The sequence below is a fragment of the Dendropsophus ebraccatus genome, chromosome 5 (assembly GCF_027789765.1).
Source record: "Dendropsophus ebraccatus isolate aDenEbr1 chromosome 5, aDenEbr1.pat, whole genome shotgun sequence".
NCBI classification, from domain to species: Eukaryota; Metazoa; Chordata; class Amphibia; order Anura; family Hylidae; genus Dendropsophus; species Dendropsophus ebraccatus.
Genome location: NC_091458.1, coordinates 161,326,496 through 161,350,326, shown reverse-complemented (window position 1 = coordinate 161,350,326; position 23,831 = coordinate 161,326,496). Strand labels below are relative to the sequence as shown.

At 43.9% G+C, this 23,831-nt stretch overlaps 1 protein-coding gene across 2 annotated transcripts in view; it reads left to right on the top strand.

Annotated features, from left to right (window-relative positions):
- The window catches only part of BRIP1 (BRCA1 interacting DNA helicase 1), a 176,841-nt gene that overhangs the window by 28,521 nt on the left and 124,489 nt on the right, over positions 1-23,831 (top strand). For both annotated transcript variants that reach the window (XM_069972725.1, XM_069972726.1), the window contains exons 6-7: positions 41-190; positions 20,423-20,695. In XM_069972725.1, the coding sequence (XP_069828826.1) occupies positions 41-190; positions 20,423-20,695 (423 nt within the window). The remainder of the gene's footprint in view (positions 1-40; positions 191-20,422; positions 20,696-23,831) is intronic.

Genomic DNA, 23,831 nt, shown 5'->3' with positions numbered 1-23,831 from the left:
CTCCTCCTTATGCTCATACGTCTGACCCCATGTGTTACAGACACGGAAGAAGCGCTGCTATGAGAGAGGCGTGCAGTTTATTGATGACGATGCAGAGGAAGGCCACAGCGGTGCGGCTCCTTGTTGTTGGCAGCAGCAGGGGACTGGTGATCCCTATCCCGATGGTTTTGCATCATCCTCTACAAAGCAGGTTAGTAGCAGCGACCTTACATGTTATATACAGAGAGATATAAATCTTACAGTGTATATGCAGTGCAGGTAGCCCATGTGCGATGTCCGCTCCGCTGGGTATATGCCTCATTGTGGCTGAACGTGTAGAAATGATCTTACTGCTCCTCGATATGATTGATTCCACATTAAGGAGGCACTGGAGGGAATTTTTCTTTAAAAGAAATTAAGGGGTTGTTTTTCTTTTAAGTTTTCTGTGTTTAAATCAACAATCTACATATGGCCACTAGGTGTCTCTCTTCACTGCGCATCCACCTTCAGAATCCTGGGGGTGCTTGCATTGTATGGTCGGCTCTACTTTCACACAGCACCAAACCTCTGTAACCACACAGTGACATTATACATAAAACAGAGCATAGAGCTGAGAAAAGAATTAGTAACCGTTAATAGTAGAAATATCATAGGTTATTGCCCTCAGGTGATATGCAGCCTGTATGATGGACAGGTGGCTTTCCTTGTGTGAGTGGCAGAGGACAGGTCAACTTGTTTTAGGAACTCTTGTCTTTGACATCAGCCCTTCCTAGACATTTGTCATGGTGATCAGGGGGACATCTCACCGATAGGCCATGTACTGTGCATGTCCGATATGACTGGAGCATGTGAGGGAGTTTGTATGTAGCCCGTCAGTCTGTCATTGTGTTATTGTGTCAGTCTGTCATTGTGATATTGTATAATGCAAGAGAAAAAACAAAGGCAAGAGGCGGCGCCTCGTGTGATACCGTTGGTGTTATTGTGTTGTAGCTATTGTTGCATTTTGCTAAAAAGTAAAAATGCACAAATGTTTTTGTCTCTCTCCATTTTATTCTAGAAGTTTTCAGTAAATATAAAATTTTTCCTTTTTTTTAATATCTAAACTAGAATTGCTGAATTTGTATAGAGGCTGAATATCCTGCATGATGCAGCAGAGGGCGCTATAGGCTGAGTTATAGGAGATCTTCTTTCTGCAGCTGACTGACGTGACAGTAGAAAGTATTGCCGTCCTGTACTGACACTAGGTCTTTCCTGACACAGTGACACGGTCTGTGCATTTATTGTGTATTTTTATTATTACCACTTTTGGCCAACAAGGTAAGAGCTGCAGTCACTGCAGAGAAGGATGACACAAGTTACCTGCTCTTGTAGCGTATAATGTGCACCGGTCTGTATTACAGCGACTATGTCGTACCCTAATAGTAAAGAAACACTCACATGTGTAGGAACTCCAGGGAGCCATCACTGTGTTACTCAGGGAGATGAAGCTCCTGTACTGTGTTACAATTCATCAACATGATATTAGCAAAGTAATAATTTTTAAACTAATGCCCCTATTCCACGCGTCGTTTGTAGGAGCAAACGAGCGCTATTAGCGTTCGTTTGCTCCTCGTTCCCCGCTCGCTGCCGCCGCTATTCAACGCGGCGTCAGCGAGCGGGTGAGTGCGGGAGGGGCGGCGGGGAGCTGCTGGGGGGGCTGCCCGGGGGATCGCTGATCGTCCGGGCAGCCCATAGGATATAGCAGCATCTGCTGCCGACGGTCCTATTCAACGGAGCGACGGCAGCAGATCGCTGCTATATCAGTCGCTTGTTTTTCAACATGTTGAAAAACAAGCGACTGCAACGATCAGCCGACATGAACGATGTCGGCTGATCGTTGCACTCTATTCCACGGGACGAATATCATTCGTAGCGGCCGTTATCGGCCGAATACGAACGATATTGCTCCTCTAAACGACCCGTGGAATAGGGGCATAAGGCAGGGTTCACACTGTGTTTTTGCAATCCATTTTTTTCATCCAGTTTTTTTAAAAAAAGGATGAAAAAAACCCAGATGTATTTGTGTGCATCCGTTTTGATCCATTTTTCCATTGACTTCCATTATTAAAAAAGCGGATCAAAACAGATCCATTTTTTTTTTTAACATACACAAAATCGTAGTCAACCTAATTTGTGTCCGTTAACCCCTTCCTGCATCACTGTCGCGATCCCAGGTGCTATGTGTAGCCTGGGACCGCGGCTATTAGCTGGCGCGGTCCGATCGCTGCGCTCGCTAATTATACATTTAAATGCAGCTGTCAAAACTCTATTATTTATTTATTATTTCCCCCTTTCCCTGAAAATTTGTGATAAAAAGCGATCAAAAAGTCGCATATACGCAAGTAAGGTACCTATAGAAAGAACACATCATGTCGCAAAAAATGACACCTCACACAACCCCATACACCGAAGGATAAAAGCGCTATAAGGCCGGGAATAGAGCGATTTTAAACACATTTAGTTTTTTTTTTTTAAAGGTTTTAATTTTTTAAAAGCTGTCAGATAAAATAAAAGTCACCTAAATTACATATCGTTGTAATCGTAGCAACTTGAGGAACATATATAACATGTAAGTTTTACAATAGAACAAATGGCGTAAACACGAAACCCCCCAAAATGAAAACAAATTCCTTTTTTTTTAATTTATTGGGAAAGAGAGGTGGTAGGCTCTCAAAAGACAATTGGCATAGGTAAAACGGAATGATATATTCTAATTTGGTCAACACACAATAAATGCCATAAATTTCAGGCTGTAAACTTAAAATCTAGCTTTATATATAAAAAGAAAAAAATGAAAATGAGAAATGATACAACATATAAAAAACAATGTATACATACAATCAAATAACTACATAAATTCTTATTGTTGGTCTTTCTGCATACTTGATTAATTATAAGTATTAATTCTCGTATTAATATTTCATCATCGTATTATTATTTCACCATGCAGTATTAAATCATATGTATAAAAAACATATATATTAAAAAATATGATAAAAATAATAAAAAGAGTATTGCCACTCTTGGAAATAAAAAGCGGTGCAGGGCCCTTGCTTTACCGCGTACTTTGTTATCAAGTTCCCGTTCCCCTGTCTCTTTATATGTCACTATTGATAAAACAAATGTATGAGGAGTTAGGTATATTTGTATGGTGGATGTCCACCTCTCACCAGTCTCACGAATAATTTTTTTTTGGTTTGGCAGCGTACTTTATGGAAAAATGAAGTCTACCATTGTAAAGTACAATTAGTGGCGCCAAAAATAAGGGCTCATGTGGGTCTGTAGGTGAAAAAATGCAAGCACTACGGCTGAGGAGGAAAAATCGAAAACGCAAAAACCCTTGAATTCGGGTGTTTTATTCCATCCCATTGCCACAAGTGTATATAAATAAAGAGCTACCCCGAAAATAAGACCCGGCCTCATATTGCAGACTTTTTGAAGTAGTCCTGAAATATAAGCCCTAGTTGCAGTCAGCTGACCAGATCCCTGACACTGGTGAGTGCCTGCGCAGTTTCTCCTATTATTTTTTTATTTTTTTTAGTAATTTCTGAAAACTGATCTCCGCCCTTCCTGTTGGCCGGCTGCTGTATCCTGGCCCCTTTAGGACACAACCTTATGTGTTGTAGGACTATGGAAGTCAAAGGGTTAAGATCCACAATCGGGGATCTCTGCAGTTATGTGGCGTTACCCAGACTTTATATGACAGGTGGTAACATTCCAGCTAACAAGGGCTTCCCTGTCCCCCTCCCTTCCTATCCCTCTACCTGCCGGCAGCAGAGCGCTCTGGGTGTCTAAGCCGCAGCCAAGCAGTTTTTTCCTTTTTATATTGGTTATTTTGGAAAATAATAGTGAGCCTAATGTGTTGACATAGATTTAATTGGCAGTGCATGAAGTGTGAGTAGATGTTGCCGCGTTGTATGGACTTGGCAATGAAGTCATCTCTCTGTAGGATAATAAAATCCTGGTGAAAATGTCCTAAGAACGTGAGCACTAATTACTGTAACCACTGAGCGTCTTTACACAGGCGGGGGAGGGGGGGGGCTGATACAGCCGCGCTCTGTGCGTATCTACACATCGCATACTCATACACATCACATACTCGTACACATCTACACATCACATACTCATACACATCACATACTCGTACACATCTACACATCACATACTCATACACATCTACACATCACATACTCATACACATCTACACATCACATACTCATACACATCTCTACACATCACATACTCATACACATCTCTACACATCGCATACACATCACTACACATCACATACTCATACACATCACATACTCGTACACATCTACACATCACATACTCATACACATCTACACATCACATACTCATACACATCTACACATCACATACTCATACACATCTACACATCACATACTCATACACATCTACACATCACATACTCATACACATCTCTACACATCGCATACTCATACACATCACATACTCGTACACATCTACACATCACATACTCATACACATCTACACATCACATACTCATACACATCACATACTCATACACATCTACACATCACATACTCATACACATCACATACTCGTACACATCTACACATCACATACTCGTACACATCTACACATCACATACTCGTACACATCTACACATCACATACTCATACACATCACATACTCATACACATCTACACATCACATACTCGTACACATCTACACATCACATACTCATACACATCTACACATCACATACTCGTACACATCTACACATCGCATACTCATACACATCTACACATCACATACTCATACACATCTCTACACATCACATACTCATACACATCTACACATCACATACTCATACACATCTACACCGCATACTCATACACATCTACACATCGCATACTCATACACATCTACACATCTACACATCGCATACTCATACACATCACTACACATTGCATACTCATACAGTCCAGTCTCCTGAAGGCAGCTATATATCAGCTATATCTACTGTATCTAGGTCCAGTCTCCTGAAGGCTGCTATATAACAGCTATACTTACTGTATCCAGGTCCAGTCTCCTGAGGGCAGCTATATAACAGCTATACTTACTGTATCCAGGTCCAGTCTCCTGAAGGCTGCTATATACCAGCTATACTTAATGTATCCAGGTACAGTCTCCTAAAGGCAGCTATATAACAGCTATACTTACTGTATCCAGGTCCAGTCTACTGAAGGCAGCTATATAACAGCTATACTTACTGTATCCAGGTCCAGTCTCCTGAAGGCAGCTATATAACAGCTATACTTACTGTATCCAGGTCCAATCTCCTGAAGGCAGCTATATAACAGCTATACTTACTGTATCCAGGTCCTGTCTCCTGAAGGCTGCTATATAACAGCTATACTTACTGTATCCAGGTCCAGTCTCCTGAAGGCTGCTATATAACAGCTATACTTACTGTATCCAGGTCCAGTCTCCTGCTATATAACAGCTATACTTACTGTATCCAGGTCCAATCTCCTGAAGGCATCTGTATAGCAGCTATACTTACTGTATCCAGGTCCAGTCTCCTGAAGGCAGCTATATAACAGCTATACTTACTGTATCCAGGTCCAATCTCCTGAAGGCAGCTATATAACAGCTATACTTACTGTATCCAGGTCCAGTATCCTAAAGCTTTTTAGTCTTGTGCTGGTTTTTAAAAAAACTAATACTAGACTAATACATGAAGTCCTGGACAGTGCAGAGCGTCACAGCTCAATGTGTCCATCAAATTACTGCCTTTTCTGTGAGTGCACAGATGACCGGGAACGCTTACAAACTGCTCTTTTGGGCAATAATTGGGCCCTTGTAAAAGTGTGAGGGAGCAGCTGAGGAGCGGGAAAGCACCTGAACCGTAGCTGATCAAATTCTTTTGTGCGGGCGGTAAAATTTATCGCTGTTGCCACTCATCTTTCTGTGTAAACAGGAGACTTGCAGATGATAGCCGTACATTTAAGTGGCTGCACAAACAATACGGTGATTGTTCGTGTGGCCCAGGCCTCACAATTATTCATGCCTGCTAAATGCGCTGCAATTGAGCGCTGATCGGTGTCTGCTTGTGTCCTTACCAGGCCCCACATTGGGCCTTGTAAAAAATCCCTTTACACGGACCGATTATCAGGTGAATTAACCAATTATTGCTCTTTGTATGGGGGGATTCTCACACAGCTTTTTGTGGCAGCTTTTTTTATACAGTTTCTGCTATAAGTTCTTTATGCTTCCTAGTACTTCAACTTTGGCTCCGAATGAAAAGCTGCCACAAAAAGGTGGCAATAAAACAGCCAATTTTTTTTTTTTTTTTTTTACCTGTTCAAAACATAATTTCAGTGAAAATGAGGCCTGCATGCTGATATATTACTGTGTGTGTATTCTGAGTGTGTATTACATGTTGTTTTCCTTGCTGTTTTGCGGTGGTTCCTACACCGTACCGGGAGGAAGAAGGGTTTGCAGTTCTGTTTACTCAGCCTGAATTTGTTTATAAAATGTTTAATAAAAACATGACAACAGAGAGTAAAATCCGCTGGTTTCACAGTCTGGTGTTCACCGCCGGCCAGAAGTCTGGGAGATACAATACCTGATCATTTTCATATCCTGTTCAGAAACGCCGTCTTCAAGGAAACGATCCTCGCTAACAAATTGCCGTTTTCTTGCCAGTAATCCTTTTACAGAGAAGCCAACAGAAAATGAGTTGGCAGAAGGTGGAGTTTTTTGACCAAGCACATTCCAGATTTTATTAGAAAGAAAAGATAGAGCATTAAGTGTACGAAGAAGAGACGCGGATGGAGATAACTGCTTGTAATTAGTTACGGCTGCACTTTTTACTATTCCTTGGGCTAATATCATCCATGCAGTGATAATGGGGTTGGTGCCTTCTATATAGAAGTTACTTTACAATATTATTTACACCATGCACCTTTTTGGCTTATTCCCACAGAATGTCAAAATATACGACTTGCAGTGGGAACCCGACACAACGACTGGTCAGTATATTAGGCACTGACCATACAGTAATAGTCTGAGCAGCTTTACATACAATATTTTAGGGTGATCTTGTCTCATTTCCACCTGTTCTGCACTGTACCCCTTGTAGCCTTGATTGTCAGTTCCAGCAACTTGATAGCTGGGCTAACATTGACTGAGAATATTATGCCAAACAGTCTCCTCAAAAGCAAAGGCTTCCCATCTGCAGACGGCTGTTTCGGGCTTGTTGCCCCTCATCAGTGCAGAGCAGGGAGTTTGGCTTACCATAATATCCCCAGTCAGTGTTCTAAGACTCCTAGATAGAGTGAGACTTGACTTGAAGGAACATCTCTTTACCTAAATCCCCTATTACACCAAGTGTTTATTGGCCATGTTTAGCTGATTACCGGCCGTTCCGGTGTAATAGCTCCTGATTAAAGGCAACAATCAGCTGACTTGCACAATGCATTTTTAACCCCTTAAGGACGGAGCCTGAAATGGCCTTAATGACCAGGCGACAATTTTCAGTTTTGCTGCTTTGTTTTTTCCTCCTCACCTCCTTTTACTGACCTGATATCTTTATTCTATAGGTCAGTGTGATTGTCATTGTGCGGAAACAATATTGCTTTATTTTAATCGGACACTTCTGCATCTTATAAAATATGTTTATTTACTTGATTTGTATTTATAAAATAGGAAAGGGCGGTTTTAATAGGATATTATTAGATTGCATACATTGGTCAGCGCTGGGCCGTAGCATCGATCAGTGGTGCCTGTGATCTGCTGATAGGGCCTGCCTGTGGCCGTAGCAGTAATCGGTATTATCTGTGATCTGCGGATAGAGCCTGCCTGTGGCCGTAGCAGTAATCGGTATTATCTGTGATCTGCTGATAGAGCCTTCCTGTGGCCGTAGCATTAATCGGTATTATCTGTGACCTGCTGATAGAGCCTGCCTGTGGCCGTAGCATTAATCGGTGTTATCTGTGATCTGCTGATGGAGCCTGCCTGTGGCCGTAGCAGTAATCGGTATTATCTGTGATCTGCTGATAGAGCCTGCCTGTGGCCGTAGCAGTAATCGGTATTATCTGTGACCTGCTGATGGAGCCTGCCTGTGGCCGTAGCAGTAATCGGTATTATCTGTGATCTGCTGATAGAGCCTGCCTGTGGTAGACTGAAGGTCGGACTGCACGGAGGTGAGGACAATACCTACGTCAGGCAATTCGGGTTCCCGATCGATAAGCTCTTTGTCATTCACACTTAAACGCTGCGGCATCCTTTCCAATGGAACTGGTTAATAACCTTGATGTTGATTTAAAGATTGGAAATGAAAAAAAGAAATACAGGATATTTTACAACCCCTGTAAATTTCTTTAAAAAGAAAAAATTTCACGGCCGTCACTCTTCAGGGCCCCCGGCAGCCTGAGCAGGATATTATCAGACGGCTTCCTATGTGATGTATAATAAGAGATTCCGCTGCAGAGCTGCGGGGGGCGCTCACGCTCTGTCTTTGTGATGGGGAACCTGCTCTGTTTGTACACCGATCTCCGTGCTCCAGGTCACAGGGTCGCTAACACTGGACACTTTGTAAATGTCATGAAGAATCGAGGGGAGCCTTGTTTTCCCGATTCTGTGACCTTCTTCTCCCATGTGCATTGGCCGTTTGTCACCTGGCGTCCTTGCGCTTTGGGAATACGGTGCGAGTCCTTGTGAACGTTTGGGCCACAATAAGTCGCGTTGCTCTTGGACGGGATCTACCCCCTAGCAGCACGCTCCTCGGATTAATTCTTCGGCGGCCATAAACTTAAAGAAACGGGGACGTGAACGTTAAGGAATCCCCATTTCCAGCGGCTAAGAAAGTAAACAGTAAATGGAGAGTAGTGTAACAAACACTTGTGGTATCAAGAATCCGGCTGTGAAAAGGATCTGTCTTAATGTGCTAGGCCGGTGCAGTTTAACATATTGCTTACAAGCTGCACAATGGGGCCGGAGTGACTCGGCTTACACATTCCAGGAGACTGGCAGGCTGGTACAATCAGAGCCCCAACCCTACAGCCGGCTCACTTACACAGATGGGATGAAGAAAGTTGCGGATTTGTATTACACACTCTCACCTGACACCGTATCCGATCTCTATCCCGCTGATTGACATCTTGAATAAGTTCTTTGAAGCGAGTTCCAGCTTAATTAAAGCGTTTGCTTGGCTGGCAGTGATCTGTAAAAGCCGATGATAAATATTGAATCGGGTTCACCTGCTGGTTACTGCGAGGGGATAAACAGCTGCTTTGTGCGGCTTCATCAGGGGACTATAGCCGGGGAGTGCTGCTAGCCTCTGTTAAGAGTCAGAGGAGTTGAGAAGCCCGAGCCATGTCACTTCTCATATCCCAGCACCGTGCCCTCGTGTGAGATTTCACACAGCCGCCTATTCAGGCCGGTAACACTGAGATGGCCAAGGGACCGTCATATTTTGTAGATGATGATAGGCCCGTATTCATCTTATCTCTCCTCGGCCGTCCATGACTGATCAAAGCTCTTATGGTAATTGATTTTCCTTAATGTGTCATTGTTTTTCTCTCCAGCTCCCTTTTTGACGTTTTAATAATAGGCGATAGATAATCCCATAGGACCCGGTTATTACCTCGGCATCGGCTTAGATCAGTGGAGCGCTAACAGCGCGGGATACAAGGACGAGCAGACGCTAGAAGAGAAAAAGAATTGTAATATAGAGAGAAACTTAGCAAATGACTCACCTGACTATAAGACGCAGCCAGGGTTATACTATAGAAAGAAGGAATATCCGAACGGGAACGTCCTGCTGATCAATACTGGAAATACAGGGGTTACTGGTAACTATAATAAGGGGGGTCATAATACAGGGGGCAATGGTTACTATAATAAGGGGGGTCATAATACAGGGGTTACTGGTAACTATAATAAGGGGGGTCATAATACAGGGGGCAATGGTAACTATAATAAGGGGGGGAGTCATAATACAGGGCTTACTGGTAACTATAATAAGGGGGGGTCATAATACAGGGGGCAATGGTAACTATAATAAGGGGGGGGGTCATAATACAGGGGTTACTGGTAACTATAATAAGGGGGCGTCATAATACAGGGGTTAATTGTAACTATAATAAGAGGGGTCTCATAATACGGGGGTTAATGGTAACTATAATAAGGGGGGGTGATAATACAGGGGTTAATGGTAACTATAATAAGGGGGGGCCATAATACAGGGGTTACTGGTAACTATAATAAGGGGGGGTCATAATACAGGGGTGAATGGTAACTATAATAAGGGGGGGGGTCATAATACAGGGGTGAATGGTAACTATAATAAGGGGGGGTCATAATACAGGGGTTACTGGTAACTATAATAAGGGGGGGTCATAATACAGGGGTTACTGGTAACTATAATAAGGGGGGTCATAATACAGGGGTGAATGGTAACTTTAATAAAGGGGGGTGGGGTTGATATTTTATCAGCTAGTGTTCTCAGTAATATGGATTCTTATTGCCTGGTGTATAGTAGGGGGTTTACAGGGGTAATCCTCCACACTAGAAGTTATCTAAAGGAGCAGAGGGGCTTCATGAAGAGCAAACAAAGCCCGTGTTCACACTGCGTCAGTTGCTGTCCGTTTAACAGGGGGGGAAAAAACGGATAAAAAAAACAGACGCATTTGTGCGCATCTGTTTTTCTATTGACTTTCATTATAAAAAAAAAAAAAAGTATCATAAGGCATCTGTTTGTTTTTTTTGCGTATACCAATGTGGTCGACCATGTTTTTGTGTACACTAAAAAAGGACGTGTTTTGATCTTTTTCCTTTTTATAATGCAAGTCAATAGAAAAACAGATTCGCACAAATGCGTCCATTTTTTCATCCATTTTTTTTCCATTAAACGGACAACAAAAACACTGTGAAGCCAGCCAGACCCTTACTCCCCTTCCCTGATCCCCCAGAGGGGTGAGGCAGCTCGGCCGGTGCAGTTCTGTGCCTGCAGCCTGTGTCACACCAGGGGATGCACATTTGCAGCCACAATATGTGCAGGACAGCTGTCACATTCTGCGGGCTCAGCACAGGGTCCTGCCAGGAAGCAGCATGCACATTGCCTACAGCTTTCCCTGCTGCCTGGCACTAAGCCTTCTGAGGAGTCCGCAGCTATGGAGAGGCAGAGTACTTCCATAAGGGAGCGGATAGCGGGGCCCCTGTTGGGTGATTTGTATCATTTTGCTATTTTCGATTGTTTCGTGTATTTCCTCCATATTTCCCTCGTAATGTCGGTCTCTCCATCTTTTTTCATATTGCTCATATTACAGATATTTGAGTCTGTATTTCCAGGCTCCATTGTCTTCTATACATGTAGCCTGTTTGTACTTGTGCGATGATAAATTCTTAAAAACGTCATTTTAGTTTATTAAATTTTTTTCTTTTTCAATATTTTAATGGATTGAAATGGATGGATTTTAATTGAATTGAAATATTTTTTTATATATTTATATATTAATATATTTTTAATCCCCTCCACATGGAGCACATTTAGGCTATGTTCACACACACAGAAAAAAATATCAAAACACGGTCATAATTGTCAGCGAAAATAAATTTGTGAGCAGGTGAAAACGTTCGTAATTTGCCAGAGCAGGTGTAAGAAATAAGCGCAGTTATTATTTGTATGGTCGTGATCAATTACAGACGCTATTCTGTACGATGTGTGCAGTGCCGGGCGATTTCCCATTGACTTTAATGGTATTCATTATTATAGTGAAAATGCGACCATATTTTAACCACATTCTCGGCTGTATTTTTATTTTTATTCACAGTGGGTGAACGTAGCCTTATAGTGAGAAAAATCTGAGACATTAGCAGGGTTAGGCATTGATCACATTAGACAACGCAATATCACTTGCCACTAGGTTCAATTTGAAACATAGAAGATTGTGGACAGAAAGCGACCCCCTGGTCCATCTAGTCCGCCCTCATATTATTTCCTTATTATTTCCTTTCCTATTATTTCAGGATATTGATCTATCCCAGGCAGATTACATTCTGTTATTGTAGATTTACCTACCACATCTGCTGGAAGGATGTTCCAAGTATCAACTACTCTTTCATTAATGTAGTGTAAGTCTTTTATTAAATATACTTCCTTCTTGAACTCTGTTTAGGCTTTTAACATACAGTATACAAAGGTTCGATCCTGTCTCCACTTTCCCTCCCTTCCTTCCTTCAGACTGTACAGATGTAAGTCCTTTAGTGTTCGGACCATGCATGGACTGTATATGCAGAGCGGACCTCAGACCTCCTAGCATCGTCATTCAGTATGATGCAGGGAGCTCTGAAATCTTCGCAGTACTGTACTGGCACAGTCCGGTCTGCATTATACACAACATGCATGGACCGTATACTGGAGAGCAGACCTCTGACCTCCTGGCATCGTCATTCAGTATGATGCAGGGAGCTCTGAAATCTTCGCAGTACTGTACTGGCACAGTCCGGTCTGCATTGTACACAGCATGCATGGACCGTATACTGGAGAGCAGACCTCTGACCTCCTGGCATTGTCATTCAGTATGATGCAGGGAGCTCTGAAATCTTCGCACTACTGTACTGGCACAGTCCGGTCTGCATTATACACAACATGCATGGACTGTATATTGTGGTCGTGTCGTAGCCTATAAGTCTATCCTGATGCTGTATGTTTTTGATGATTTTTTTCCCCACAAAAAATAGAGGTGTAAAAACCAGCGTATTCCTTTGGAAATATGAACCTGATGAGCGGCCTCTGGGCTGAAGAGAAGTAGCAGCGTGGGCTTCTATCTGCCAGTGGTTTTATGAGATGGCTGTTTTGGTCATTGGTCGGTCCTCTTCCTCTAGGAACACTCCGATATTGTTCTGCAGGCCTGTTAGTTTAATTATAAAGTCGGTGCCCTGGCTCCCCAGCCTGCGTATGTCATTACACTTTAACTAGAAAGATTAGAGGTGAAGTAGTGAGAGTGCGGCCCTTTTTATAGGTTCCCACTGAAAACATTTGCCAGCTTCTCGGCAGCCTGGATGGCTTCTTGTAGAGAACAATGGGTCGCTTTCAGCTGCACCATAGACCTTCTCTCCACTTTTACCGGGATATTTGTGAAGCGTTTTGCTACAAACCTGTCATTCATCCCAAGCCCATTTTTGTCGGCCATTTTCCACCCTTACGGAAGGCTCCTGATGGTTCTTATAACATCTGATATTCTGGACCCAGTCGGTGGCCTTTGGAGGTCCATCAGAAGACACTTGCTTACCCCCCCATTAGGCTACATATTATAATAGTTGGTTCAGGCAGCTTTCTGCTTCGGGACGCGTGCGGGACAGGAGAATCTTTTCTGCCGCAGCAAATAGACAAAGCATCTGCTCTCTCTCTCGATTTGTGAACTGTATTACGAGCACCATTCAATCCCACGTTTTTACAGGTGACCATAAAATGGGTTGCGCTTTACAGCTTGATCGCTCTCCATACAGACACGCTTTAAATAAAGTCCATTGAGAACGGCTCTTATTAAAGAAGCTTTGTGTTCCAGGTGGTTCCAACATGGCTGCAGATATTTTACGGGTTCGGCTTGGGTAAACATTCCCGCTTTACTCTTCCATTTATTTGGTGGCCTGGAACTTACTTTTCTTTTATACGCTCTCTGTCTTTGCTGTAGAGAAACTGCTTTACACTCTTCTTCTCTTAGGGACGTTTTGCGATGTTGTGTTATGTACGGCGCTGGATCATTGCATTACCCATAAATGTCATCCGAATACTGTGAATAGGCAAAAAAATAAACTAAATAAACACATTCCTGCTAACACCGGCCTTTATTCATCCACATGTAGAGGGAGACCCTGGATCTCACGATCCTGACTGCTTGTAGGAACCAGACTATAAAACATGAGCGCAACTCCAGCATGCTCCAGTCCGATCGTTCGGTATTTGATTACTGGTGGCTGAAGAAGTTTGATGCAGCCTGAGGGAGTCCGGGACAACATGGATACAGACATAGGTTTTAGGTTGTATCTATGTTTTTCCGGACTCCCTAGGGCTGCATCCAACTTCTTCAGCCACCATTAATCAAATACTGAACGATCGGACTGGACCATGCTCGAGTTGCGCTCATCTCTATAAAACACATACGTATGCGCCTTGCATTAGCACAACAATAGGGGGGGGCCATTTACCCCATTGATCACTGCAGTCATTTCTAACCTTCCATAATCAATAGAGCGACATCCCCCTATTCAGCCACAGATGAAGGACACCGACTTTCCTTTATATCCCATGCAACATATCATGTATGAGATCCAGATGGATTGCTTTGTAGAAATTCACATTGTATTCTATTCTAAAAATGATGTCAATAAAGAGTAGCCCCCCCCCCTAGTTCATAGGAAATCTTTCTAACATATGGCCGTATTACATGACCTAATTTGCTATATAGCAGATCAGCACTCTCTTACCAAGCCTATTACAGGGCTTGATGATCATGCAGCAAGGGCTGCACAGACATCATTAGTGATGTCCATTAAGCCCTTGCTGGTATTACCGCTTATATAGAAAATATTAAAGCTATATTTACCTCTCCAGACTCCCTGGTGTCCTCCTGGCTTGCTGCTGACACTGCCGAACCCGTCTCTGCACTGATAAGCTGCTCCGCCAATAACAAGCTGAGACAGGACAGCGCAGTGATTGGCTGAGGGGACTGTCACTGTACACACAGGTTAGAAGGTGTCAGTGATACAGTAAGTATACTGTAGTCTTTAGTAGAGATACAATGGCACTCACCGGTACCGGTGGACTTTTTGGCTTTATCAACATGCACCACATGGGCGCTGTGTCGCTGGAGTATTGAGAGTTGTTGTGCCTGCTCTTCCTCAGTAAGTATAGCTGTTATATAGCAGCCATCAGGAGACTGGACCTGGATACAGTAAGTATAGCTGTTATATAGCAGCCATCAGGAGACTGGACCTGGATACAGTAAGTATAGCTGTTATATAGCAGCCATCAGGAGACTGGTCCTGGATACAGTAAGTATAGCTGTTATATAGCTGCCTTCAGGAGACTGGACCTGGATACAGTAAGTACAGCTGTTATATAGCAGCCTTCAGGAGACTGGACCTGGATACAGTAAGTATAGCTGTTACATAGCAGCCTTCAGGAGACTGGACCTGGATACAGTAAGTATAGCTGTTATATAGCTGCCTTCAAGAGACTGGACCTGGATACAGTAAGTATAGCTGTTACATAGCAGCCTTCAGGAGACTGGACCTGGATACAGTAAGTATAGCTGGTATATAGCTGCCTTCAGGAGACTGGACCTGGATACAGTAAGTATAGCTGTTATACAGCTGCCTTCAGGAGACTGGACCTGGATACAGTAAGTATAGCTGGTATATAGCTGCCTTCATGAGACTAGACCTGGATACAGTATGTATAGCTGTTATATAGCTGCCTTCAGGAGACTGGACCTGGATACAGTAAGTATAGTTGTTATATAGCAGCCATCAGGAGACTGGTCCTGGATACAGTAAGTATAGCTGGTATATAGCAGCCATCAGGAGACTGGGCCTGGATACAGTAAGTATAGCTGTTATATAGCAGCCTTCAGGAGACTGGACCTAGATACAGTAAGTATAGCTGTTATATAGCAGCCTTCAGGAGACTGGACCTGGATACAGTAAGTATAACTGGTATATAGCTGCCTTCAGGAGACTGGACCTGGATACAGTAAGTATAGCTGTTATATATCAGCCTTCAGGAGACTGGACCTGGATACAGTAAGTATAGCTGTTATATAGCTGCCTTCAGGAAACTGGACCTGGATACAGTAAGTATAGCTGTTATATAGCAGCCTTCAGTAAACTGGACCTGGATACAGTAAGTATAGCTGTTATATAGGAGACTAGACCTGGATACGGTAAGTATAGCTGTTTTATAGCTGCCTTTAGGAGACTGGACCTGGATACAGTAAGTATAGCTGTTATATAGCTGCCTTCAGGAGACTGGACCTGGATACAGTAAGTACAGCTGTTATATAGCAGTCAGGAGACTGGACCTGGATACAGTAAGTATAGCTGTTATATAGCAGCCTTCAGGAGACTGGACCTGGATACAGTAAGTACAGCTGTTATATAGCAGTCAGGAGACTGGACCTGGATACAGTAAGTATAGCTGTTATATAGCAGCCTTCAGGAGACTGGACGTGGATACAGTAAGTATAGCTGTTATATAGGAGACTAGACCTGGATACAGTAAGTATAGCTGTTATATAGGAGACTAGACCTGGATACAGTAAGTGTAGCTGTTATATAGGAGACTGGACCTGGATACAGTAAGTGTAGCTGTTATATAGGAGACTAGACCTGGATACAGTGAGTACAGCAAACTTGGTTTATATCGCATTCCCTGCTGATCTGTACTTTGAAAGTTATAATGACAGGGACACTATAAGTTATATATATATTTAGAAATTGAAATAGGCCTCTTTTCAGTTCAAATGCTGCAGTACTGTGACTTTTATGAATTTAGTGTTAACGGCCAACATAGAAAACAACCCGACCTTGTAGTCCTGATGCAGCATATGAACAGTCTAATTTAGTCCTTCAGCATGTAACAAACCTTTGACGCTCAAATACACTGGTAATAAGTGGACAGGCTAAGCTAAATGCCGTCCTATAACAGGGACAGTGACCATAGATTGTGGAGTCTCAATCTGAGCCGAAACTGAAAAATATAAAATAAAGTATTAGGTAAATCGGAGATCTCTCTGTTCTTACCAGTTTCTTATAGTACAGCTCACATTTAATTCACACGTGATGTCACCATATTACCTGGGAATGAGATGGCTATTAATCTCCTGCACCAAACAAACCAATCAATGAGCCATGACATCTGACAGGCTTCACCGGACCGCTAACCGATTTGTCTATTCATGGAACGTTTATACTGGCGTGTTAGGGCGGACGTTGCATTAGACAGCGCTCTAAGTGAAGACAAATTAATGTGGTATACAACATTAGCAAATAGCAACAAGTCAAATGCCAACTACGGGTAACACAATACGTTAGAACGTAGACTATGTAATAAAGTGAGCAGTAATATATATATTCTATAATAGTTCATGAGCACGCCATCAGCTCCCCTTATATACTGCGCAAAAACCGTCCACAAACCACGGCATGTGTGAGACCACAATGCTGGGGATCAAGCTGTCTCTTAGCCTCCTGGATGTGGAAAAGCAAGTTCAGATTACCCTCAGTCCCACTCAACCTTGTCCACCATTAAATATTACAATAAGCGATAGAATGAAGGTGAATGTGACCCTTCTGGAGCTGTCAGTCACCGGGATAAAAGGGTCACTGATGTGCCAAAGAACCAGCCCGTCAAAGCAGATCACGTTTCCTCCTAGTTGGAATTGTTACGTTCCCCTCTCAAGTTGCGAGGAAAGGTAGGCTTCATTATGGTGTGCTGCCACATGAACTAGCCAGCTCCAAATATCCTGCCTGCTATATGGAAGAATTACTTATTCACTCCGAAGGATAAAAAGGAGCCGGGATGAATGGAGTTCTTGTAAGTGGTGAGGGAGGAAACAGCTGACCCAACGGTGTCCCTTACACTCACCGCAATATCCGACCAGAGCAGGAAAGCAGAGAGCAAATTATACAACCATTATTTCACTCTGTAGACTTGCTTCAGCATTCAGCCGTCCCGGATCAGAGGGAGCCCAGCGGATCAGAGGGGGAGCCCAGCGGATCAGAGGGAGCCCAGCGGATCAGAGGGAGCCCAGCGGATCAGAGGGAGCCCAGCGGATCAGAGGGAGCCCAGCGGATCAGAGGGAGCCCACCGGATCAGAGGGAGCCCACCGGATCAGAGGGAGCCCACCGGATCAGAGGGAGCCCACCGGATCAGAGGGAGCCCACCGGATCAGAGGGAGCCCAGCGGATCAGAGGGAACCCAGCGGATCAGAGGGAACCCAGCGGATCAGAGGGAACCCACCGGATCAGAGGGAGCCCACCGGATCAGAGGGAGCCCACCGGATCAGAGGGAGCCCACCGGATCAGAGGGAGCCCACCGGATCAGAGGGAGCCCACCGGATCAGAGGGAGCCCAGCGGATCAGAGGGGGAGCCCAGCGGATCAGAGGGGGAGCCCAGCGGATCAGAGGGAACCCAGCGGATCAGAGGGAACCCACCGGATCAGAGGGAACCCACCGGCTCAGAGGGAGCCCACCGGCTCAGAGGGAGCCCACCGGCTCAGAGGGAACCCACCGGATCAGAGGGAGCCCACCGGATCAGAGGGAACCCACCAGATCAGCCCCAAACTCCTTTTTATGTCAGTTCAAAAATATCTAGTTTTTCAAATAATAAATCGGGTAGCGGCTTAAAATCCAAAGGTCACTAACCTCCCGCAAAATAGTCATGACGTTCGGCTGGGTTCACACTATGTGTTTGTAATCGTTTCTTTATCAGTTTTGATCTGTTTTTCCATAGACTTGCATTATATATATATATATATATATATATATATATATATATATATATATATATATATATATATATATATAAAAAACAGATCAAAACGCACAGGTACCTACACAAAAAAAGTACTTGACCTTATTTCTGTGTATGTTAAAAAAAGGATGTGTTTTGATCCGTTTCATTATTAAAAAAAAAAAAAGTCAATAGAAAAACAGTTCTAAATGGAATTGTTAAAATGACTCCTTTGGGAAAGATCAGGGTGGGGATTTGTCCTTGGTGCCATTTTGCAACTTGTTGATATTCTCTGAACGTAATACACGAAGCAAATGGTGCGGCTGCGTCTCTAATAAAGCCGCACCCCACCCCACAAGTCCGATGGATCTACTAAGAGGCACACGCCTGCTGCACGATGGATTCGGAGCATATAAATCTAGTAGCGGAGGAGGTGCTCCAATCCGTCTGTTTCCCTTTGTCTGTCCATCTGCATTTTTTTTGTGCAATAATCTGCACCTTTTGTGTGGTGTACGTCAGGGGTGCAGATGAAAAATTTCCCCCCTAGTGTCACTATTAGCAATAACCGTTCAGAGCACTGCATTGGCGATTGCCAGGACGAGCACTGAACAGTGGCGAGGCTGCGGTGCTCACATTAGCTCCTTGGCCCCTCCACCCTGAATATCCATAAAAAAAATAGTGCTCACGTATGTCTAAATTGTGTTGGATCAGCAGAATTATTGTCCTGTCTATGTTGACAGAATCAACCTCTGTTATTTTATAAAATTTTCTTATTTTTAGAATTTTACGCATCCTTGTTGCTGGAGCGCTGTACATACGGGAAGGGGTTAACATATAAATCATAGTGTAAAAGAACAGGTGACAGGAATAAAGTAAATGACATTCTGGTATATAGGAAGGGAGGACACGGCCCACGAGGGTCTATACTCTACAAGGTGAATGGAGGGAACCATTTAGGATGGGATTCTGAACAGTCCTGTTTTTGTTTGGCCAACCTGCATTACCTGCATCATCTGCATTACCCACATCACCTGTATTACATGCATTAACTGCCTCACCTGCATTACATACATCACCTGCATTTTATGTATTACCCACATCACCTGCATTACCTGTATCACCTGTATCACCTGCCTTACCTGTATCACCTGCATTACCTGTATCACCTGCATTACATGCAGTACCTGCATTTCCCATATTATCTATCACCTGCATTACCTGCATTCCATGCAATACCCGAATCACCTGCATTACCCACATCACCTGCATTTCATGCATTACCCGCATCACCTGCATTACCCGCATCACCTGAATTACCTGTATCACCTGCATTACCTGTATCACCGGCATTACATGCAGTACCTGCATTTCCCATATTATCTGTATTACCTGCATCATCTGCATCACCTGCATTACCCACATCACCTTTATTACATGCATTAACTGCCTCACCTGCGTACATTACGTACATCACATGCATGACCCGCAGTACCTGCATCACGTGTATCATCCGCATTACCCACATCACCTGCATTTTATGCATTACCCGCATCACCTGCATTACCTGTATCACCTGCATTACCTGTATCACCTGCATTACCTGTATCACCTGCATTACATGCAGTACCTGCATTTCCCATATTATCTATCACCTGCATTACCTGCATTTCATGCAATACCCGAATCACCTGCATTACCCACATCACCTGCATTTCATGCATTACCCGCATCACCTGCATTACCCGCATCACCTGAATTACCTGTATCACCTGCATTACCTGTATCACCGGCATTATATGCAGTACCTGCATTTCCCATATTATCTGCATTACCCGCATTACCTGCATCACCTGCATTGTCATTTTTCTCCTTGTCTCCTCTTCTTTATTCCAGCACCTGGAACCCTGCAATCTTTGCTTTTGTGAATATGAAAAAAATGATCAAAATGGTAAAAAGAAAGAAAATCTTCCACGGCAGAAGGTGCCTAAAATATATTTTGGTACCAGAACACACAAGCAAATAGCCCAGATTACGCGGGAGCTGAGGCGGACGGCGTACTCCTCGGTTAGGATGACCATCCTCTCCAGCAGAGATCACACCTGCGTCAATCCCGATGTTCAAAGCAATAAAAATGAAAAATGCCGAGAACTTATCGAGGCAACAAATGTGAGTACATTGTGCATCTGCTGATACTTAGATATGAGGTCTGCCGATGGATTTATCTAACGGAAGTCTAGGTACACTTACTTATAAGCCAATACACCATCTTATACATTGCTTCTTTTTTCTTTCTTTTTTTTTGTAAAGGGGTTGTCCAGCGCTAAAAAAACATGGCCACTTTTCCCCCTCTCTTGTCTCCAGTTCAGGTGGGGTTTGCAGTTAAGCTCCATTTACTTCAATGGAACAAGAGACAATCTGGAGACAAGAGACCACCAGTGTGCGCGGCATCTTTAGAACCTGCCCTGTGTATGAGCCCCCATTATACGCAATGGTTTCCCATTGTATCACCAGTGTGTGCGGCATGTGTAGAACCTGCCCAGTGTGTGAGCCCCCATTATACGCAATGGTTTCCCATTATATCACCAGTGTGTGCGGCATGTGTAGAACCTGCCCTGTGTATGAGCCCCCATTATACGCAATGGTTTCCCATTCTATCACCAGCGGCATCTGTAGAACCTGCCCTGTGTATGAGCCCCCATTATACGCAATGGTTTCCCATTATATCACCAGTGTGTGCGGCATGTGTAGAACCTGCCCTGTGTATGAGCCCCCATTATACGCAATGGTTTCCCATTCTATCACCAGTGTGTGCGGCATGTGTAGAACCTGCCCTGTGTATGAGCCCCCATTATACGCAATGGTTTCCCATTATATCACCAGTGTGTGCGGCATCTGTAGAACCTGCCCTGTGTATAAGCCCCCATTATATGCAATGGTTTCCCATTATATCACCAGTGTGTGCGGCATCTGTAGAACCTGCCCTGTGTATAAGCCCCCATTATATGCAATGGTTTCCCATTATATCACCAGTGTGTGCGGCATCTGTAGAACCTGCCCTGTGTATGAGCCCCCATTATACGCAATGGTTTCCCATTATATTACCAGTGTGTGCGGCATGTGTAGAACCTGCCCTGTGTATGAGCCCCCATTATACGCAATTGTTTCCCATTCTATCACCAGTGTGTGCGGCATCTGTAGAACCTGCCCGGTGTATGAGCCTCCATTATACGCAATGGTTTCCCATTATATCACCAGTGTGTGCGGCATGTGTAGAACCTGCCCTGTGTATGAGCCCCCATTGTACGCAATGGTTTCCCAGTCTGTCACCAGCGGCTTCTGTAGAACCTGCAGCGCGGATCCCGCAGCCGATTGGTATTGGATACTATATTAGAGTGTTCATCTTTGCGGGCTGTAAATCTAGCCGTTCAGCCATTTTCCCTGTGACAGCCGGCTAGATCTGGTTACTTTTGTTACACAGGTGTCTGGTAACCCCAATGATGGAGGCTCTTGTGTCGCTACACATACATTTTACATTTGTAATCTCACCTTTGAAGAAACCCATGCCCACTATAAAATAATCATCTCCTCCTCAATGGACTTTCCACCCTATCTGAAATCTGCTTGCAAGGTGTCAGGAAAGCAGCCGTATGAAGAATGAGAAGACCTGGGTATCGGAGTACAGGAGGTGTCTGTATCATGGTTACCCCGGGCCAGGCTGCCAGCTGCTCGGGTTGACCGTCATTACTTACATAAGTAAATTGGTAAATCTCTAGCATGTAGGATAAAAGCTTCATCTCTTCCTGATTGTGTTTAGGATCTCTGCTTGCTGTCAGTGAACGGGAACATATCAGTCCTGAGACCCTCACCAATCCTTACATACAGTCCGGTGTAACGCACGGCCGTGAGCTTCACACCTTGGCTCAACACGAAGTCCGACTCGACGCTTCTCCCAACTGTATCTTGAGATCCGGGAGACTGATCAAAATTTCCAGGAGTTTATATAAATGACAGTAACGTTCTTCAGTCCAATTACCATATTCTTTTCATGGAAAAAATGGATAGTAAGAACGGGTGCGGCTGTGCGCCATTTGTCACGATCTGTTGTCCACTGACTTACATTATAAAAAAAGCGTATCGAAACAGATCCTTTAAAAAATTTTTTTTACCGTACACAAAACTGTGGTTGACCACATTTTCACGTACGTTTAAATTACACGTTCAAAAACTCATACAGGGAAACGGACGCAAAAACGCAGGGTGAACCTATTCTAGGAATGATTGTCACACATTTTTGCCTGTCTTAAAGGGGATATCTGTCATTACACAACTTTTAATATATTGCTGCTCTCATGAAGAAGAGCCTACACTTACCTCCCTGTGCTCCCCTGTTTTCCTGTTGCCGTGTCCCTGCTGACTGCAGCGCCTCTACTGGGACAGCCCTTACACAAAGATGGGACAGCGCCGCGGCAAGAGATTGGCTGAGCGGGATCTCATTCCCAAGAGGAGTTTGTCTCAGAAGTGGAGGCGCTACAGTCAGTGGGGTACACCGCCACAGCACACCAGGGGAGCGCAGAGAGGTAAGTGTAAGCTCTATATGATAGCAGCAGTATATGAAAAGTTGTGTAACACGGATACAGTCAGCAGGGTACACCGCCAATGGGCACCAGAGGAGCGTAGAGAGGTAAGTATAAGCTCTGTATGACAGCAGCAATATATGAAAAGTTGTGTAATGCCGGATACAGTCAGATTAAATGTGCAGAATAAATGTGAGCCAAACTTTCCAGCATTTTCCGCTTTTGATTCCCGTATGTGTCTAGAGGTCGTCAATCATGCCCCAGGAAACCGCACTCTCTTCCCACTGTAACTGCTGAAAAAAGCCACTGAAATTTGCACAAAAGTGACGTTCACCATAATCCTAGATTTTCTATGCTTGGCACAACAAAAAGTGCTGAATAAAGTTGTCATTGTTATTTGTTAGTAAAGTACAATGGTAATGTGTGACCTTCCCCCAGTAGAGTAACCTTTGCCCCGCAGCAGCGCTTCCTCTCCTCATCCGCAGGAGCATTGTCGCCTCTTACCGCCTCACCATTTGGCTAGGTGACTGTAATTTATTGGCCGCTGGCCTCGTACTTGTGCCTGGCAGCCTGTAAGAACCTCATCTGGTTAGCCGAGCGTTTTATGAGTTCATCGTAACCTGGCCGGGATGGATGGCTTTCCATTCTTCTTATTGTTGCCGTTCTCCAGTTTTTACTTAGTAATTGTGCAATGTTTTCCTTTCCATTGTGAAATACACGGCCTGCAG